This window comes from Balaenoptera acutorostrata, chromosome 20 (assembly GCF_949987535.1).
Source record: "Balaenoptera acutorostrata chromosome 20, mBalAcu1.1, whole genome shotgun sequence".
Lineage (NCBI taxonomy): Eukaryota > Metazoa > Chordata > Mammalia > Artiodactyla > Balaenopteridae > Balaenoptera > Balaenoptera acutorostrata.
The window spans coordinates 2,240,076-2,259,821 of NC_080083.1; the positions used below are offsets into that span (position 1 = coordinate 2,240,076).

A 19,746-nucleotide genomic window follows, 5' to 3' on the forward strand; every position below is an offset into this window, starting at 1 on the left:
CTTTTGTTAAGCTGTGGTGGCCTATGCTGTTGGCTGTTCAGTGTGGTTACGTTTACATCCAGTAAACTGCAAGCGTGTGCACGCAGATTATCCTGTCAATGTTAACTGGTTGTTTTAAACATTAATCATTTGTTAAAGATCTCGACCAGGATTGCTTGGCTAGTATTTAGACTTTTACCACCTTTTTTAAAATGTAGGCTGTGGGGAGTTAGTGTTTAAGGAGTAGAGTTTCAGTTTGGAAAGATGGAAAAGTTCTGGATGGTGTAATGTACTTAAGGCCACTGAACTGTACACTTGAAATGGTTAAAATGATAAATTTTCTGTTATGTATATTTTACCACGATCAAAAATAACAATGAGGGAAAACCCTAGACGAGCAATTGGCAGGGTGGCACCAGGGCTTTGCCCCTGGTTTAACCCATCCTCCAGTTTTCTTTCTTTTTTAGTGAGGCACAACATACTTACAAAACAGCATATAAAGTGCATTAATCTTAGTCTTCGCTGTGCAGCCCGTTGAATTTTTACATGTGCTTATATCTGTGTCACCATCACCCAGGCAAGATGTAGAACATGCCAGCACCCAAGAAGTTTCCTTCCCAGTCCGTAACTCCCCCAGAGGGAACCGCTGTTTTGACTTCTGTCACCATCATTTGGTTTTGTCCATTCTTGAACTTCACTTGCATGGAACCAGGCATAACATACTCTTTTGTGTCTGGTTTCTTTCACTTAGCATAATGCATGTGAGACCCACCCATTCATTACTGTGTCGGTAACTCTTTTTTTAAATTCCTGCGTGGTTTCCATTGTATACTGCACCACTATTTAATTTACCCCTTCTGTTGAAGAACATTCGGGTTGTTCTAGGTTTGGCTGTACTAAATAAAGCTGCTATGAACATTCTTTTCAGGAGCCTGTGTAGAGCTTGAGTGTGTTTGCTGGATCGCAGGGTGCAAATATTTAGCTTTAGTGAATCCTCCCTGTTTTCCAAAGCACTGACCAGTTTACAGTCCCAGCAGCAGACGGGGAGTGTTCCAATTGCCCCCCAACCTCACCAGCACTTGGTATTTCTCTTCTCTTTCAAGCCATTCTGAGGGATATGTCGCAACACCCTGAAATCTAAATGCTGCAAAGGTGGACTTGCTTTTTTTGCATTGTGCAAATATCTGGACCCCTAACCTTCAGTATGTGACCCCAGAGCCAGCAAAGCGGGATGGAGCAGGGCCCTTGGCCGGTGTGGTGGGCCAGGCTGCTGCTTCCACGTCCCGGTTGATTTGAGGGCGTTTTCACACTGGTTCCCAGGATGTCAGGCGCGTTTGTGGTGGCATCTGCCTGCCTCCATCTTCTGGAACAATTAGTGTTCTTTAGCGGAGACTCACACTGGTTGAGAGAACTTATTTGTGGGTTTTCTCTTTCACCTTGAGCGTAATTTACCTGGACCAGAGTGTGAGCTCATTTCGGGGCGGGGTCCCCCCCTTACACTTCAGTACCTTTCAACAAATATTTGTTCTGCACCTCCCATGCCAGGGAAGAAGGCAGAAGAGGAGCCGAGGGTCCCTAACAGCCTTCTTCTGGCCTCCACAAAAGTCCCTCTTCTCCCTTCGGAGGCGGTGTGTGTTTGGGGGCACGGGAGTGCTTGGGGTGGGCACGCCTAGATGCTCAGATCTTTGTATCTCTTACCCCTGCTTCCTCCAGACGTATGTGTTTGTGCTGCTTTTTATTGTCTTCGCATTTCTTGTGCGTTGCCCTATCCTGACTTCTGTGTACCACACAGTTCTTTCTTCATCAGTTCCCAGCCTTTTAACGTTTTTTAAACAACCTCATTATTTGACGTGTGAATGATGGGTAGTAACCACCCGCAACCTTATACTGATCTCTGAAACAGTGATGGGGCATCACACTGTGCCCTGGGAGGGCATCGCGGGTTTGTGTGCTTTGCGCTTTTCCCTCCGCGCCTTCCTGCTACTCAAGGTGCCATCGCTGCCCCTCAGCTGCTGGGCAGGTGGGCCTGCTCGGTGCTTTCCTGGGTTATAGCGCTCCAGCCCGAAAACGCGTCTCTTCACCCTCTCTCTCTCCGTCCACCTCTCTCTCAGCTCAAGCGGGCCAGCAGTGAGGACACGCTCAACAAGCCAGGAGGTGCCGCCGCTTCTGGGGCAGCTCGGCTGAAAAAGACGTCCACGTCCGGGGCCGTCTCCGAACTCGCGGAGAGCCGCCTGAGGGGCCCCCCAGGTAGGAGGGCCCGAGGGGGGGGGCAGGTGGGAGGGACTCAGGGAGGAGGGGCTCAGGCGGGTGCGGGGGGGACAGGTGGGAGGGACCCAGGTGGGGGGCGCAGGTGGGAGGGACCCAGGTGGGAGGGACCCAGGTCGAAGGGACCCAGGCAGGAGGGAGCCAGGTCAGAGGGACCCAGGCGGGCCTTTTCTTGTGCATTTGAAAGCACCTCGGGCATTCACGCCTCCTTCCCCATCAGATACGTACCGAGTACTTACTCTGAGTGAGGACTGGTTCAGGCGACAACATCCCACAACAGGAGATGGGATGATCCACAAAAGGAAACAGAGAGGCCGTGGGGAGCCCTGTGCTTCCCCCGGTCCCTCTGGTTGTCCATCACCTAGCACGTGTTGCGTCCCTGGAGATCCAGGCTGGGTGGTGCAGGCCCTGGGGCTGTCTTGGTGTCTTCGTGGTGCTCCGCGTGTCACATGAGCGAGTCAGTGCGTAGGTCCCTGGCACAGGCAGGGGTACAGCATCCGTCCTGGGCCCTGTGGAAGCCGGAAGATCCTCTCGGAAGGCTGCTCAGAGTCGTCTAGATACCAGTGGCCTCCGGAACCCCTGGGCTTTCTCAGTGTGACTAGTTCTTTTTGAGAAACCGAAAAGGTTTTTTTTTTTTAAAGTTTTAAAAATATTGATTTATTAATTCATTTAAAAATAACAGAAATAAAAATAAACCCATTACATGTTAACATAATTACCATATCTTTATGAAAAATTTTCAAAAACAAAAAATAATATTGAGAAAAATGGCATTTTATATCTTTGCATATCTTTTTTATTTTTAGAATTTAATTTTTTTATACAGCAGGTTCTTATTAGTTATCTATTTTATACATATTAGTGTATATATGTCAATCCCAATCTCCCAATTCATCCCACCACCACCAACCCCCCTCCACTTTCCCCCCTTGCTGTCCATACGTTTGTTCTCTACATCTGTGTCTCTATTTCTGCCCTGCAAACCGGTTCATCTGCACCATTTTTCTAGGTTCCACATACGTGCGTTAATATACGATATTTGTTTTTCTCTTTCTGACTTACTTCACTCTGTATGACAGTCTCTAGATCCATCCACATCTCTACAAATGACCCAATTTTGTTCCTTTTTATGGCTGAGTAATATTCCATTGTATATATGTACCACATCTTCTTTACCCATTCATCTGTCGATGGGCATTTAGGTTGCTTCCATGACCTGGCTATTGTAAATAGTGCTGCAATGACCATAGGGGTGCATGTGTCTTTTTGAATTATGGTTTTCTGTGGGTATATGCCCGGGAGTGGGATTGCTGGGTCATATGGTAATTCTATTTTTAGTTTTTAAAGGAACCTCCATACTGTTCTCCATAGTGGCTGTATCAATTTACATTCCCACCAACAGTGCAAGAGGGTTCCCTTTTCTCTACACCCTCTCCAGCATTTGTTGTTTGTAGATTTTCTGATGATGCCCATTCTGACCAGTGTGAGGTGATACCTCATTGTAGTTTTGATTTGCATTTCTTTAATAATTAGTGATGTTGAGCAGCTTTTCATGTGCTTCTTGGCCATCTGTATGTCTTCTTTGGAGAAATGTCTATTTAGGTCTTCTGCCCATTTTTGGATAATATTGAGCTGCATGAGCTGTTTATATATTTTGGAGATTAATCCTTTGTCCGTTGATTCGTTGGCAAATATTTTCTCCCATTCTGAGGGTTGTCTTTTTGTCTTGTTTGTAGTTTCCTTTGCTTTGCAAAAGCTTTTAAGTGTCATTAGGTCCCATTTGTTTATTTTTGTTTTTATTTCCATTACTCTAGGAGGTGGATCAAAAAAGATCTTGCTGTGATTTATGTCAAAGAGTGTTCTTCCTATGTTTTCCTCTAAGAGTTTTATAGTGGCCAGTCTTATATTTAGGTCTCTAATCCATTTTGAGTTTATTTTTGTGTGTGGTGTGAGGGAGTGTTCTAATTTCATTCTTTCGAAAAGGTTTTTTTTAAACCATTATATTTGAGTCCAGAGTATAGGAAACTTAAAACATCAGAGAATGTATTTCATTTTCTTTTGCAGCACATAGATAAGAAAGCTAAGCTTTCCATGGTCTAACTCACAATGCAGCTCAATTAATAATAGTAGTGTACTGCTCAATTGTCTAAGGTGGGAACACAGCTGAAATATGACATTACTCATTTATAATAGGAGGTGAATGGTAGGCTACTTGTGACTTTTGCACTGTTACATAAAATATCACAATCCAGATTAGCTTTCCAAAGGTGTATTTTAATTTATTTAGTTTTCAAAAAGTTGAATCTGTGAAGAATATATGTGGCTTTTTTTTCTAGGATGCAGGGGAATGGCCTTGTGTTTCTACATAATGGTTTTACTTTTTTTTTTGAACTTGACACTTCATTATTTTTTTTAATTTTTATTGATTTATTTTCTTTTATTATTTTTTTGGCTGCGTCAGGTCTTAATTGTGGCATGTGGGATCTTCCCTGAGGCATGCGGGATCTTTCGTTGCAGTGTGCGGTCTCTTCATCATGGCACGTGGGCTTCTCTCTAGTTGTGGCGTGCAGGTTTTTCTCTCTCTGGTTGTGGTGCGTGGGCTCTGTAGTTTGCGGCACTTGGGCTCTCTAGTTGTGGCGCATGGGCTTAGTTGCCCCGTAGCATGTGGGTCTTAGTTCCACCACCAGGGATCGAACTTGTGTCCCCTTCATTTGAAGGAGGATTCTTAACCACTGGACCACCAGGGAAGTCCCCACATTTGGTTTGTAAAATACAACATATGAAAGTACAACTTATTTTCATCAAGGCAGCCTAAGACTGATTCTAAAAGTTAACAAAGGGACTTCCCTGGTGGCGCAGTGGTTAAGAATCCGCCTGCCAATGCAGGGGACATGGGTTTCAGCCCCGGTCCGGGAAGATCTCACATGCCGCGGAACAACTAAACCCGCGTGCCACAACGACTGAGCCTGTGTTCTAGAGCCTGCGTGACACAACTACTGAGCCCGCATGCCACAACTTCTGAAGCCTGCACGCCTAGAGCCTGTGCTCCGCAGCAAGAGAAGCCACCACAATGGGAAGCCCGCACACCGCAACCAAGAGTAGCCCCCGCTCGATGCAGCTAGAGAAAGCCCGCATAGCAACGAAGACCCAACACAGCCAAAAATAAATAAATAAATAAACAAATAAATAAGAGTTAACAAAGCACCACTAAAAGACTAACAGACTGACCTCACTCTCAAATACTGATGCAAAAATGGGAGATGAAAATATTAGCAAGTAGGACTCAACAAGATATTAAAAGAACAATAGCGCACATCACAACCAAGTGGATTTACGCCATCCAAGAATGGCTTAATAGGAGATTTGGGAATATAATCCATCATACAATATTAATAGACTAAAAAAGAAAAACCATATGGTCATCCCGATAGAGATGGAAGATGTCTTTGACAAAATTAACACTCTTTCTGATTTAAAAACAAACTTTTGGGGGCTTCCCTGGTGGCGCAGTGGTTGAGAATCTGCCTGCCAATGCAGGGGACATGGGTTCGAACCCTGGTCTGGGAGGATCCCACATGCCGCGGAGCAAGTGGGCCCGTGAGCTACAACTACTGAGCCTGCGCGTCTGGAGCCTGTGCTCCGCAACGAGAGGCCGTGATGATGAGAGGCCCGCGCACCGCGATGAAGAGTGGCCCCCGCTTGCAGCAACTAGAGAAAGCCCTCACGGAGAAACGAAGACCCAACACAGCCAAAAATAAATAAATAAATAAACAAAAAATTAAAAAAAAAACAACAACAAAAAAACCCCAAACTCTTGGTAGACTACAAGTGTATGGGTACTTCTTTAGTGATATGAAATATATGTATCTCAAGCCAAAGCCAGCACTATGCCCAACGGTGAAATCCTAGAAGTGTTTCCATTAAAATCAAGAATGATTCAAGGTTGCCCACCACGAAATTTTTCTGCAAGTATTAACCTAGGCAGTGCGACAGGAGAGCTATAGGAGTGTATTCATGTTTGAAGTGAGGATACAAGATGATGATTTTATGCAGATAATACCGGTGTATGTTTAGAAAAATGCTTAGAATTTCCTGAGAGTTGTATCATGAGAAAAAACTTAGCATGTCCTGAAAATCTATTAGATATGATAAGAGTTCAGTGTGTGGCTGGTTATAGAATATAAAATATCAATAGTTTTCTTATCAGTGACTAGTTAGAAAAGATAGTAAGAAATGATCCCATTTATGAAGGAACAAAAGAGATAAAATACCTAGTAATAAACTTAATATTACCAGAGCCTCTATTTTAAAAACTCTTAAAACCCTTTTAAAGGACATAAAAGAAGATATAAATACACATGGTTCTTGGATAAGAAGACTAAATATAATATAGATTAAATTTAGGGACTTCCCTGGTGGCACAATTGTTAAGAATCCGCCTGCCAATGCAGGGGACATGGGTTCAAGCCCTGGTCCGGGAAGATCCCACATGCTGCGGAGCAACTAAGCCCGTCTGCCACAACTACCGAGCCTGCGCTCTAGAGCCTGTGAGCCACAACTACCAACCCCATGCGCCACAACTACTGAAGCCCACGTGCGTATAGCCCGTGCTCCGCAACAAGAGAAGCCCCAGCTCGCTGCAACTAGAGAAAGCCTGCAGGCAGCAACAAAGACCCAACACAGACAAAAAAAAAAAAAAAAAAGGATTAAATTTAGTCAGTATACTATGTTAAATGAAACAAAGATGTCTAAATTATTCTATGAATTCATTTTCATCACAATTAAAATATCAGTGGGAGTTTGAGAGTAGAAACACTGATAAAATGATACTGGGTTTATCTAAAACAGGGGTTCTCAACTGCAGGCGATTTTGTCCTGCACCCCAACCCACGGAACAACTGGCAAAATCTGCAGACATTTTTTGGTTGTCATCACTAGAGGGGTGATACTGACATCTAGTGGGTAGAGGTCAGAAATGCTGCTAAATATCCTACAAAGCACAGGACTTCCTGCCCAAAATGTCAATAGTGCCGGTGTGGATAAAACCCTGATCTAGAAGAATAAATACTGTAGAAGAATAACCAGGAAATTTCTGAAAAATTAGTGATCGAGGGACTAACTTCTTCAGTGGAACAGTGGAGACAGTCCAGAATACCCTGGAGGATTTCATGTAGGATAAAGGCGGCATTTTATATCAAGGCGGATAATTCACTCAAAAATAACAACTGATTGGATTTTTAGGAAAAAATAAAGCTGGATCCCTATCTCACTCCTCTGCTCAAAACAAATTCCAAGTGAATTAGAGATTAAGTTTTAAAAAGTGAAACCATGAAAGTACAAAGAGGAAACATGAGAGAATCAACTTGTAGTCTCGGCCTTGGAAGGGCCTTTCTAAGTAGGAACAAACACAGGAGCCATAGAGGAAATGGTGAAAAATCACATAAGTATTAAACACTCCTTCGTAAAAAGAGGAAATTATTTGCAAAACATGTAACAAAGGGGACTTATTTACAAAGAGTTTGTATAAATCAATAAGAAAAAGAAAAATAGTAAAAAAGAAAAAAGAGTAGTTCACATAAAATGGAAATACAGATAGCCACTAGAAAGATGCCAAGTCTCACTTAGAGGTAAAGGAATGTAAATCAGAGCAATAATTACAATATACAATTTCCCCTAACAGATTAGTAAAAATTAAAATGATTGAGGGAATTCCCTGGTGGTCCAGTGGTTAGGACTCCACACTTCCACTGCAGGGGGCACGGGTCTGATCCCTGGTCGGGGAACTAAGATCCCACATGCTGAGTGGCACAGCCAAAATAAGTTTAAAAAAAAAAACCAAAACATTAAAATCATTGATAATTTCTGATGTTATTAAGGGTGAAAGGACACACCACATATAGCTGATGACAAGGACAATCTGGTAAAATCTATCTACATTTGAAATACATATAATCTTTCACCAAGGATTTCTACTGCTTAGCATTTAGCGTTACTGATATACTTGAAAAAGGATGCCGATATATATGGACAAGATGTTCGGTTGTGGCATTATTGTAACAGTAAAATACTGGAAATACCTAAGTGTGTATCAGCCCAGTGCTGATTGCAGAATGAGATTTTGGTACAGCAGAACAGTATGCAGCCATGGAAACTGACACAGATTTGTCTGTACGGACAGGGAAAGATCATTACTAAGTGGGGAAAATAACATGGTGCATCTAGTCTGACCTCATTGGTTTTGATTTTTAAATAGATGTTAATATAATTTTTGAAATCGTAACTTTTTTTCTGGGAGGATGTAAGGATGTTATCTTTGAGGAGAGTTACCAGAATTGAAAGTGGTGGGGGAGGGACTTCCCTGGTGGCACAGTGGTTAAGAATCCGCCTGCCAGTGCAGGGGACATGGGTTCGAGCCCTGGTCCGGGAGAATCACACACGCCGTGGAGCAACTAAGCCCGTCTGCCACAACTACTGAAGCCCGGCACCTAGAGCCTGTGCTCCACAACAAGAGAAGCCACTGCAATGAGAATCCCGCGCACCACGACGAAGAGTAGCCCCCACGTGCCACAACTAGAGAAAGCCCGCGCGCAGCAACGAAGACCCAACGCAGCCAAAAATAAATTAAAAGAAAAAAAAGACACTTAAAAACAAAAGAAGTGGTGGAGGAAGGAGACTTTTCATGTTAGATCTTTCTATACTGTTTAAAAATTTAAAAAACACATGCAGACATTGCTTTAAAAAATTAAAAACAGAGTAAATACAAATCATAACCTAAATTTTGGGTTTTTTTGCCTTAGCCAAATCCTTCCTCTTCCACTTGCTTTTTAGTGTGTCTTAACCATTCATTGGTAAATTATTTAACTGCTTGATCCCAGCACGTGCTCCCTTTGTTCAGGATTCTAGAGAAAGACCTTGGTTTTACTGGTTCCCACACCCCGTGGGCTTTAGTTTCCTTACTTGTTCCCTTGAGGAAATACCTACAGATCTACGGCACAATGATGTCATAGCAAAGGTCTGTGAACGCTCTGTAAACTGTAATGGGCTATTGGAATGTAAGATGCACTTCTATTCCTGTAGTTCTCATTCAAATTCAGTTTGCCGTCTACTTGATTGTAATGAAATTATATCCTTTGACCTTATTGAGTTGAATTAGAAAATTGCATTTGTCTCTGGACCTTTTGTTTTGAAGTGCAGGCTGTCCTTAACATTTTCATATCAGCTTTTGGACAGCTGGCACTTTTGTACATTGTCATGTATCCCCAAACTGCCTCGTTCCTGGTGAGTTTGGACCCGCGCATCAGCTGATGAGCCCACGGTCAGAAGCAGTGGCCGGCGTGGCCACGCTGCCTGTCAGCCGGTGTGTCTCTGTTGCAGGTGCCAGCACCCCTGCAATCATGCAGTCGTGTTAGTTGTTCGTGTGAATATCGGATCACACTTTGTCTTTATTTTACGAGCACGAAAACCGGGGTAACGAGAGTGTTGGCACTAGTAATAAGTGTGGGTTTTTAAATCTCAGTCCTCTTGAGTCAAAGAGGGAGGTGATTTAGTGTGTTAGAAACGGCACCTCACTGGACTCACAACCATTCTCTCTAGATTCAGCTGTGAAGAATAATATAAAACTAAAGAAAATAAGGAAAATGCTAGCAGTATGTAGTTGATTTCCCCTTAAAGGAAAGATGTAATTATAAATTATTTATAGACCTTAGGGGACAGCAATCTTTTTAAGGCCCTCAAGTCTTAGTTTTTGAACTTTTGGCTTTAGGACACTTTTTTTTTTTTTTTTTTTGGTAATGCGTGGTATGGTATAATCTGTGTTTTCTTTCAAATATATTAAATTTGGAAGGGATCTCACTGTGAAATTATGATACAGTGTTGTGGTTTTAAACTCACAGTGGTTAAACCTGTGATCAGCCTGTATTGCACCCTTTCCTGGGAATTCATCTGTCCTCAAGGAGGAGCCCTCAAACGTAGACCAGGAGAAAATGCTCACTCTTTAGGTAATAATGATTGCATGATTGCTCACGCTTGCATCTGCTGCTAACACACAGTCTAACCCAGGTGCTGGGGGAACTGCGTGAAGGGGCTGGACTGTCTCCGGCTTCTGGTGTCCAGGCCCCAGCATCCCCGGGGCCCTGCCGCCGTCTGCAGTAACTGCAGCAACCGCAGGGGTGTGGACGGGCGCTCGGGGTCCAGCCCCAGCTGGTGCCCCCCGAGGTGCTGGCCTCATTCGTCCTCCCAGCAGCCTCCAGGAGAAGGCGGTGTTTCATCCAGCTCAGGGGGCTTCAGAGAGGTCAAACGAGCGTGGCTTTGTCTCGCCCACGCCCGCCCTATTTCCACACTCAACACGGGCTCCTCCTAACTGATTCTGCATCAGTATTATAACATCTCTGCGGTACAGCCGGACACACCTGCTTCTTTCTTCCTTTTCTCCCTCCGGTGCCCGTGGTGCAGACCTGGTCTTACCCGATGGGCGTGGAGCTTAGAGAATGGGGTGGCCCCTCGTGCTAGGCAGCTGTCCTCCCTGGTACCCCATAACCGCGCATCTCAGCCCCCACGAGATGCTGAGCGCCCCCCAAAGCTGCAAGGCGGTCCTGCCACTAGATGGCAGTCTCGTCCAAACACTGACCCCCGCGCTGGGAGTCCCCGCTCTGACCAGCAGTCCTCCTGGCATTCATTAGGTCAACAGATATTTTTCGAGTGCCTACTGTGTGTTCAGCACTGCCCTAGGCAACAGAGGGACATCGGGGAGCAGGACATGGAGCTCCGTGAACAGACTTGGCTGCGGCCGAGGTGGGGAGGGGGACAGCAGTGGCGGAGGAGGGCAGAGGGCGGGGGGCCAGGGACTGAGAGAAAGAGGGGTGAGTGCCCCGACCTCATTTTGGAAGGAGCACTTTGTCTGCCTGTGCAGACTGGACGCATGGACAGGGGAGACCAGATGAGAGGCTATGGCCAAACCCCAGGAGAGAGACTTTTCAAGGCTGAATAATAGTCCATCGTATGTAAACACTACATTTTCTCCGCCATCGGACAGACCAGAAAGACCAGGAACGAACGAGCTTTAACTTCAGGCGGAGTCTGGGGTGAGCCCGGTGTGAGGAGGGTTTGAACTTGGTGCTGGTATTATCAAGTCCTGGGTTCTGAGGTGGTACCTGGTGGTTTCACGGCCCTGTATTTCCCAGGGGTCATCAGGGCTTGGCGGCTTTCCGGGGCCCTCCCCGGGCCTCCCGGCTTTCCGGTGGTTCCGAGGGGGGCGCTCTCCCTGCTCCCCAGGAACACTGATGTTTCTGCCAAGTCTTTCCATCCAGAAATGTGCTGCCTCTCCAGTTCTCTGAGTTTTCATTTTCGTTTTTCCCTAATGTCCGCTTATTGCCCCCGTCCTCCCCCCCTCCCCCTCCCCCTCCCCCCTCCCCCTCCTCCTGCCCCCAGCTCTTCCTCCGGCCCCTTCTGTTTGTTGAGTTTATGCCTAGGTTTATACTTTTCCTGCTTGCGTGGATGGGATTCCTTAGTCATGGTATTTTCTTTCTTTTTCTTCTTTTTTAACGTGGAAAACTTCATGAACTTGCATGTCATCCTCCACACTAATCTGCTCTGTGTCCTTCCAAGTTTAGAATGTGCTGCTGAAGTGAGCACTTGTATTTTTTTTAATTAGATATTTTTAAACTATTTAATTCATAACTGACTCCTTCCCTTCCTGGTACTGATGGTTTTCAGTGGATTCTCATGTGTTTTCCAAGTGAAGGATTCAGTCAGCTGCGATAACAATGCCTTTTGTCTCCATCCGTAGCTGTGTCTTTTCTCTCTGAGTCCTGCTGTATCGTGAGTGAGACCCGAGTTGTGCTCAGTGCTAGTGACGTCCTTGTTCTCATTTTACTGTGGTTGCTTTTTTTTTAATTTTATAAATTTATTTATTTTATTTTTGGCTGTGTTGGGTCTTCGTTGCTGCGGGTGGGCTTTCTGTAGTTGCGATGAGCTGGGGCTACTCTTTGTTGCGGTGCATGGGCTTCTCATTGCAGTGGCTTCTCTTGTTGCGGAGCACGGGCTCTAGGCGCACGGTCTTCAGTAGTTGTGGCACGTGGGCTCAGTAGTTGTGGCTCTCAGGCTCTAGAGCACAGGCTCAGTAGTTTTAGCGCACAGGCTTAGTTGCTCCGTGGCATGTGGTCTCTTCCCGGACCAGGGCTCGAACCTGTGTCCCCTGCAATGGCAGGCGGATTCTTAACTACTGCACCACCAGGGAAGCCCACTGTGATTGCTTTTGATGTTTCCCCATTAAATCAGATACAGAGAGTTGGCTTGAGATACTGTTTTGCAGGTTCAGTTCTTCCTTTCCTCTTTTGCTCAGAGTTACTAGGATTGGGTGGTAGATTTATTAAATGCCCTCAAGGCATTGTTATTACTTTAATTATTGATTTTCTTTTTACCCTGGCATCTCCTTCAGGAAATCCAAATATGTGTATATTTGGTCTCCTGGGTATGTCTTCCACATCACGTATTTCTTTAATCCTTTTGATTACTTTCATGCATCCTCTGATTTTTAAAAGTTTATTGTCTAATATGCTTTGCTTTGTTTCTTTACTTGAATTCAACTATTGTGTCTTTAATCTTTAGTATAATTTCTCTGATAGCAAATTATTTCTTCTTTATGACTTCTTGCTGTATCTTCATAGCTATAAAAGCTCCTTGAATTTCAATGAGGATGCAAATCAGAGATTTTTTTTTTAAATTTCCTATTTCTTCCAATAACTTTGTTTCATAGGTACATATTTATCTGGATTTCTCAGATGATTCCCCTTTTATGAACTGCTGAGACTTTCCATATAGATCTAGTGATTTTCTAGAATCGTCCATCTTCTCAGAGGGAAATCTGTCCTGTCACGTCCCAGGGGTGGTGTCCACGCCGCTGACGTTCTCTCACACTGAGACTCAGGGTAAACTTTGAATAATGCAAAGTGCTGGCTTCCCTTGATTTACATGTTAGCTGCATTTCTAGAAAATTCAGTGTCTAATTAAGTGTAAAAACTCTCCTTGTGTTTCTATGTAAAATAGTGTTAGATTCTGGACTCAGATCATTATAAACAGTTTTTTTTTTTCACTACCTGAATGCTGGGCATCCTAAGAAAGGGGAGAGGGCTGCAAGAAGCAGGCGCACCCCTGACATTCGTAGGGCCTGGGGCAAGGAGGCAAATAAGGGCCCACTGTTTATTGGCAAGGTTCTGATCAGTGTAATTAAGTAGCCTATGAAGGATCAGGGATTTTGGATGATCTGTTAGGTTGTGGATTTGATGAAAATAATTTTCTGGCTCATTTTCATTGTTTTTATCAGTAAGGTATGAATTTTGTGTGGCAAATTTTATTCTTTTTTTCTGCTAAGCCTTTTCCCCCCTGAGTTTATGTTAGTATTTTCTAATTTCTATCACTTCATGATTTTGAATGATTCTCAAAGATTTTTTAAAAAATGTAATGGTATTCAAAGTGTATAGTTTTTATATAAATTTTCATCAAAATATAAATTAGGGCTTCCCTGGTGGCGCAGTGGTTGAGAGTCTGCCTGCCAATGCAGGGGACACGGGTTCGAGCTCTGGTCTGGGAGGATCCCACATGCCGCGGAGCGACTGGGCCCATGAGCCACAATTACTGAGCCTGCGCGTCTGGAGCCTGTGCTCCGCAACAAGAGAGGCCACGATAGTGAGAGGCCTGCGCACCGCGATGAAGGGTGGCCCCCGCTTGCCACAATTAGAGAAAGCCCTCGCACAGAGACGAAGACCCAACACAGCCATAAAAAAATATATATATATATATATATATATATAAAGTTAAAGTCAATATAATAGTTGAAAGTGTATTTCACATTTTTTTTTTTAAGTTACCTTTAAGTTTGCAGTAATTGTAGATTCACATGCAGTAGCAAGGTATGAGATTCCCTTGTCCCTTTTACTGGTTATCCCGAATGGTACCATTTTGCAAAATGCTAGTACAATGTCACAACTGGAGAGCAACATTGACACAGTCTGGTTATAGAGCATCTCCATCACCACCAGGATCCCTCCTGTGGTCCTTTTACAGCCACACTCACTTCTCTCGATCCCCACCCCCTCCTTAACCCCTGGCAACCACTAATCTGTTTTCCATTTCCATAGTTTTGCTATTTCAAGAATGTTATACAAATGGAATCATACAGTACGTAAGCTTTTGGGACTGTCTTTTTTCATTCAGCATAATTCTCTGGATATTAATCCAGGTTGTTGTGTATATCAAAAGTTTATTCCTTTTTAATTTCTTCATAGTATTTCATGGTGTGGATGTACCACAGTTTATTCACCCACAAGTCTGGGTTGTGTCTAGTGTTTTGCTATCATGAATAAAGCTGTTACAAACATTCTCATGAATAAAGCTGTACAGGTTTTTATGTGGACATTTTGTGGAAGCATTTCTCTGGGACAAATGCCCAGGAGTGCAATTGTTGGATTGTATGGTAGTTGCATGTTTAGTTTTTTAAGAAATTGACAAAATGTGTTTCCAGAGTGGCTGCACCATTTTATAGTCACGCCAGCAATGTGTGAGTGATCCAGTTTCTCCACAGCCATGCTGATAGGTGTGTGGTGGTATTTCACTCTAGTTTTAATTTGCATTTCCCTGATGGCTAATGATGTTGAAGCACATCTTTTTTTTTGCAACTTTAAAAAAAAATTATTTATTTAATTTATTATTTATTTTTGGCTGTGTTGGGTCTTCGTTGCTGTGCGCGGGCTTTCTCTAGTTGCAGCAAGCGGGGCTACTCTTCGTTGCAGTGTGCAGGCTTCTCATTGTGGTGGTTTCTCTTGTTGCGGAGCACGGGCTCTAGGCGTGCGGGCTTCAGTAGTTGTAGCACGTGGGCTCAGTAGTTGCGGCTCGTGGGCTCTAGAGTGCAGGCTCAGTAGTTGTGGCGCACGGGCTTAGTTGCTCCGCAGCATGTGGGATCTTCCTGGACCAGGGCTCGAACCTGTGTCCCCTGCATTGGCAGGCGGATTCTTAACCACTGCACCACCAGGGAAAACCCAACATTATTCTTCTTTTCCAAAGTTGTTTTATCTAGTCTTGTTCCTTTGACTTTCTATATAAATTTTAGAATTATCTCATCTACGTACACACAAAAAGTCTTCTGGGAATAGACATCTTTACTGTGTTGAGTCTTCCAATACACAAACATTAATTTAGATCTCCTTTGATTTCCTTCATCAGCATTTTATAGTTTTTAGCATACAAATCCTGTACCTATTTTGCTAGATTTATACCTATTTCTTTTTTTTAGCAATTTTAAGTATTATGTTACTGTATTTCTAATTTTGGTGTTCATTGCTAGAATATTGAAATACAGTTGATTTTTTATGTTTATCTTGTATCTTGCAAACTTGCTGAACTCACTTATTAGTTGTCGGAGATTTTTTTCCTTTAGATTCCTTGGGATTTTCTATGTAGACAATCATGTCATCTACAAGTAGGAACAGTTTTAATTCTTCATTTCTGATCTGTATGCCTTTTATTTCCCTTTCTTGCCTTGTTGCACTGTCTAGAAATTCCAACACTGTGTTGAATAAAAGTGCTGAGAGCGGACATACTTGCCTTGTTCATAACCCTAGGGGGAAGGCATTCAGTCTTCTACCGTTAAGTATAATGTTAGCTTTCGGGTTTTTGTACGTGCTCTTTATCAAGCTGAGGAATTTCCCTTCTATCCTAATTTTTGTAAGATTTTTTTTTTTCTGAGGAATTTCCCTCTATTCCAACGTTTATCATGAACGGAAGGTGGAAAGTGGACCAGCTGACAGTCAACATATTCACCAGCTAGACTTACTTTTTAAAAATGTGGATGGTTGGGAGAGTGTTTTGTGAACCACTCGTTAAGAAAAGGGAGAGTGGAATTTTTAATGTTTTTATTTATACCCTTTCTTGTATGAAAGAATTTAAGAAACCTTATAGAGATAAATGCAAGAAAATGAAAATATAAAAATGTGGGGCGGGGGGAATAAAAAAACCAAAAGCTAGAAGGAAAGTGCACTGATTGCTAGTTTGGCAAGGAGTTTCTAGAAGCCAGAGGGGAGAGGGAAACCTGATTCATGATGAGAAGATGAGAAGAAGCCAGCTACTGATGAAACACACAACCTTCCTGGGACTGAAATGTACAAAAATCAAGTCTCCTTTAGATATCTGAAGGGAACAAGGGATCGATTTTCTAAAGTCGGCAAAGGCATCTTATAAAGCAAAACTTATATGTCTGAACACCCCACTAGCACCCCTAGGTAACAGTCCTCTCCTTTATTATTCTTTTAAACAATTCATACATTTACTCTCTCTCTGCAGTATTTAATCAGAAACACAGCATTACTGTTAGATTTCGGTGAATTTAAACCAGGTGAGAGTATTGGGTTACGTGCCAGAGTGACAGTACAGCAATAAACTTCAGGGATGGAGATGTGATACTATTGATGATACGTGTTTGTGTTGACAGCTGGTGTCTGCTAGCTGAACTGTCGAGGATACCTGTGAGTAAGCTTGGCAGGGGCCGTCGTAGAGCTCAGTATGACTGCAGTACAGTGGGTGGAGGTCGAGGACATTTCCCACTGCAACTGCCCTTCCCGGGAGAGCATGGTGACTAATGGCCTTTAATAGGGTTAGCTTCTGGACAGAGGGATGGGATGATTCGTTCTTCTAGGAGAACGATCGTGGGTGTTGCTCCTTGAGTGAGTGTGAGCTGGTTCATGGTCAGAACCACGTGGCCTGGCGCCCGTACCCCAGGCTTCTTTATGGAAGAGGAGAAAAGGGAAGGAAACGGTGGGTCCCACTGTGGAATGAGTTTTATGTTCCAGAAGAAAGTTCTGCTTTTCTGGTTCTGGGTAACCGTCACGTTGGACGGAAGGTAAGCCGGAGGTCTTTCCACTGAATTCGTGGAACATTCAAGTTCCAGGCCCTGAACTTGGCCATGACCTTCTGAAATGTTCAAATCGCTCTCTGGAAAACATGACCAGACCTGCTCCCTTGTGCTGCTTTTCCTGGCTGCCGACGCACAGTAGATTCTCAGCGCTCTGTTCTCTCTTCCTGAAAGTTTGGATGACTAAGCTTGCCGTTGAATTTTATTTGTTTGCATATTGATTTCCACATCAAAAATTAGGTGAATACTGAGGAAAGCATTTTTCCTAAGCAAATTACGGTACAGATAGAGTAGAAGTGTGTCCTGGTGATACGTGCCGCCCCCTCCCTTAACTGAATCTTGCTCAGATTTTCTTAAACGCTCTTGGAGGGGATATTCATCCTCATTTGATCAGTTCCAAAAGACAGCCCAGCTGAGGTGGCTTTATGCTGTGGGAATTCGTTTCGGAACCTGAACGCAAGAGATTAATAATAAATGAAATCAACATATATTTGATCATCTAAGTGCAGAGTATTAAAGTCAGGAACTATGTGTGGGGTCGATGGTGGAGGGTCCGAAAGGAAGACCTGCAGACAGCAGTGGAGCGGCCGGAAGGCTGGAAGAAAAGTGGCAGAGGAGGGCACAGACGCGGCTTTGTTCTGCCCTTCCCGCCATGCCCCAGCTGTGTGGCCTGAAGCGAAAGGATCCCCCAGCAACGCCGCCTGTCCCACTCTTGGAGTAGCCGTGTCTGTGGGCTTTCAAATGAAAGCAGGTAGAAAGGGTCCTTCTGCCGTTTGCCTCGTTCTCAGTGCATTTTCCGAGTTAACCCATCCTGGCTCCTGGCCACCCCTGGGGCTCCTTTTGGGCCCTTGCAAACCATTCCTTTTAAAATCTGTTCTATCAAACTCTAGTCTTTGGTCAGGTAAAATTTCTAAATCATATTCATTTTTTGAATCGGTCATAGAATCATATGGCTCACAATGCAAAGGGTACAGTGAGAAGCTTTGCTGCCACCCTTCTGTCCGCCTCGTTCAGCACCAGCCCTCCGCTATCCTTCTAGAGATTCCCAGTGTGTGCAGAAGCAGGTGTGCGTCCTCTTCCCTCTCTGTGCACGGACGGTGGCGGGAACGGTCACACGTTCCGCGCGGTGAGCCCCGGAACCCAGCCCGCACCCTCCCATGTGTGCGGTGTGCTTCACTCCTCTCCGGCCCATCCCTCATCTCTCTGTGCTTATGAGAGCCGTTCATGAACTCGTTCAAAGTTATCTCCGCTTTTGGGGTTGTCATTTCCCTGGGCCAGGAAATTTATGCTCCTTAGGTGGTTTTCTTGGGCTTGAGTTTCCTCTCGCTAAGGTTTGATCTGCCCTCTGCAGGGCAAAACCATTTTGGGGGGCACGTGTGTGCGGGAAGACAGGAGAAGGGGCAGAGCTTTTGCCCTTAATTGTTTTCAGCAAACCTCAGCTCCTTTCCAGGATTATCTTTCCAGACCATTTTCTTACAAGTTTCTGCCAACTTCATAGTCAGGCAAGGCTCTGCGTCCTGTCCTTCAGTTTTTACACACCTCCTCGAGTTTGCCTGGGTCACCGTCACACTGATTGCCTAGGGATCACCCCTTTCTCCCATCGGTGTCGTTACTCACTGGGCGATCAGACTCTCCCGTTTGGAGAAACATCACATGTTTCGTTGCCTGTAAGACGAAGTTAACCCCACCCATCTCAGGAAGCGGGGAGCACAAAAGGCAATGGCCTTTTCCAGAAACCAAGAACAGAGCCTAAAATGTAGATATCTTTATAAAACATGCTTTTCCTCTCAAACCATCCTCTGTAACAGGATCTCCGAGTTAGGAATTATGGCAATTAAATAAAATCCACCTGCTTTGGACTCTGGGACGTCTTGACCAGGCTCTTCCAGCTCTGCTTTCCTAAGATGATACGCTTTTTTCTTCCTTGCACTTTGTCAACAATTCCTTTTTCAGTCAAAGTTAAAGTTTTCCTTTTTGGTTCCAAGCAGTAAAATTAGGGCCAGGTTTTGACTGAATATGTGGAAGAATGTTCTAGCAGCCACAGAAGTGCAGGGAAGCGTGCTGCCCCAGGAAACAAAGAGCTCCCGGTTATTGGTGGGGAGGTTTCATTCTACGCTGAACTCCTTGCTGGAGATGTTGGAGGGCGATGGGATCAGATCCTTACCAACGTCCTTCCCAGCCCTCGAGGGGTTGCTATGAAGCTCAGAGACCTCCTCCTCAATGTCTTCTCTTGTCTCCTTCCTTGTGGGAGACGCTGCTCCAGCCCCTCGGACCACCAGGTCCCTGATGACTCCAAACCTGCATCTCTGCCCCAACTTGCACCTGCCTTCCGGAAACGCTCCTCCAGCTGCCCACGGCGTCTCGTGGATGTTCTGCACGTGTTGTGTCCGTCCGTCCGTTCCTTCAACAAATGTGTCCGCTGAGCTCCAGGCATCTTCCCAGGTGCCAGGGACGCAGCCCCGAGCGAGACAAGGGAAGCCCCGGCTCTCCTGGGTCTTACACTGCGTTCGTGTGGGATCTGTCGGAGCGATGCTCACCCCTGTCGCTGCACTTGTTTCCCTGCTTCCTCTAGCGTCTGACTCCTGCCGACTGCAGTGCTCTCC

At 44.6% G+C, this 19,746-nt stretch overlaps 1 protein-coding gene across 2 annotated transcripts in view; it reads left to right on the forward strand.

The window, feature by feature from the left end:
* Nucleotides 1-19,746, forward strand: part of SPECC1 (sperm antigen with calponin homology and coiled-coil domains 1) — a 248,034-nt gene that overhangs the window by 84,005 nt on the left and 144,283 nt on the right. For both annotated transcript variants that reach the window (XM_057535572.1, XM_007174118.3), the window contains one exon: nucleotides 2,091-2,226. In XM_057535572.1, the coding sequence (XP_057391555.1) occupies nucleotides 2,091-2,226 (136 nt within the window). The remainder of the gene's footprint in view (nucleotides 1-2,090; nucleotides 2,227-19,746) is intronic.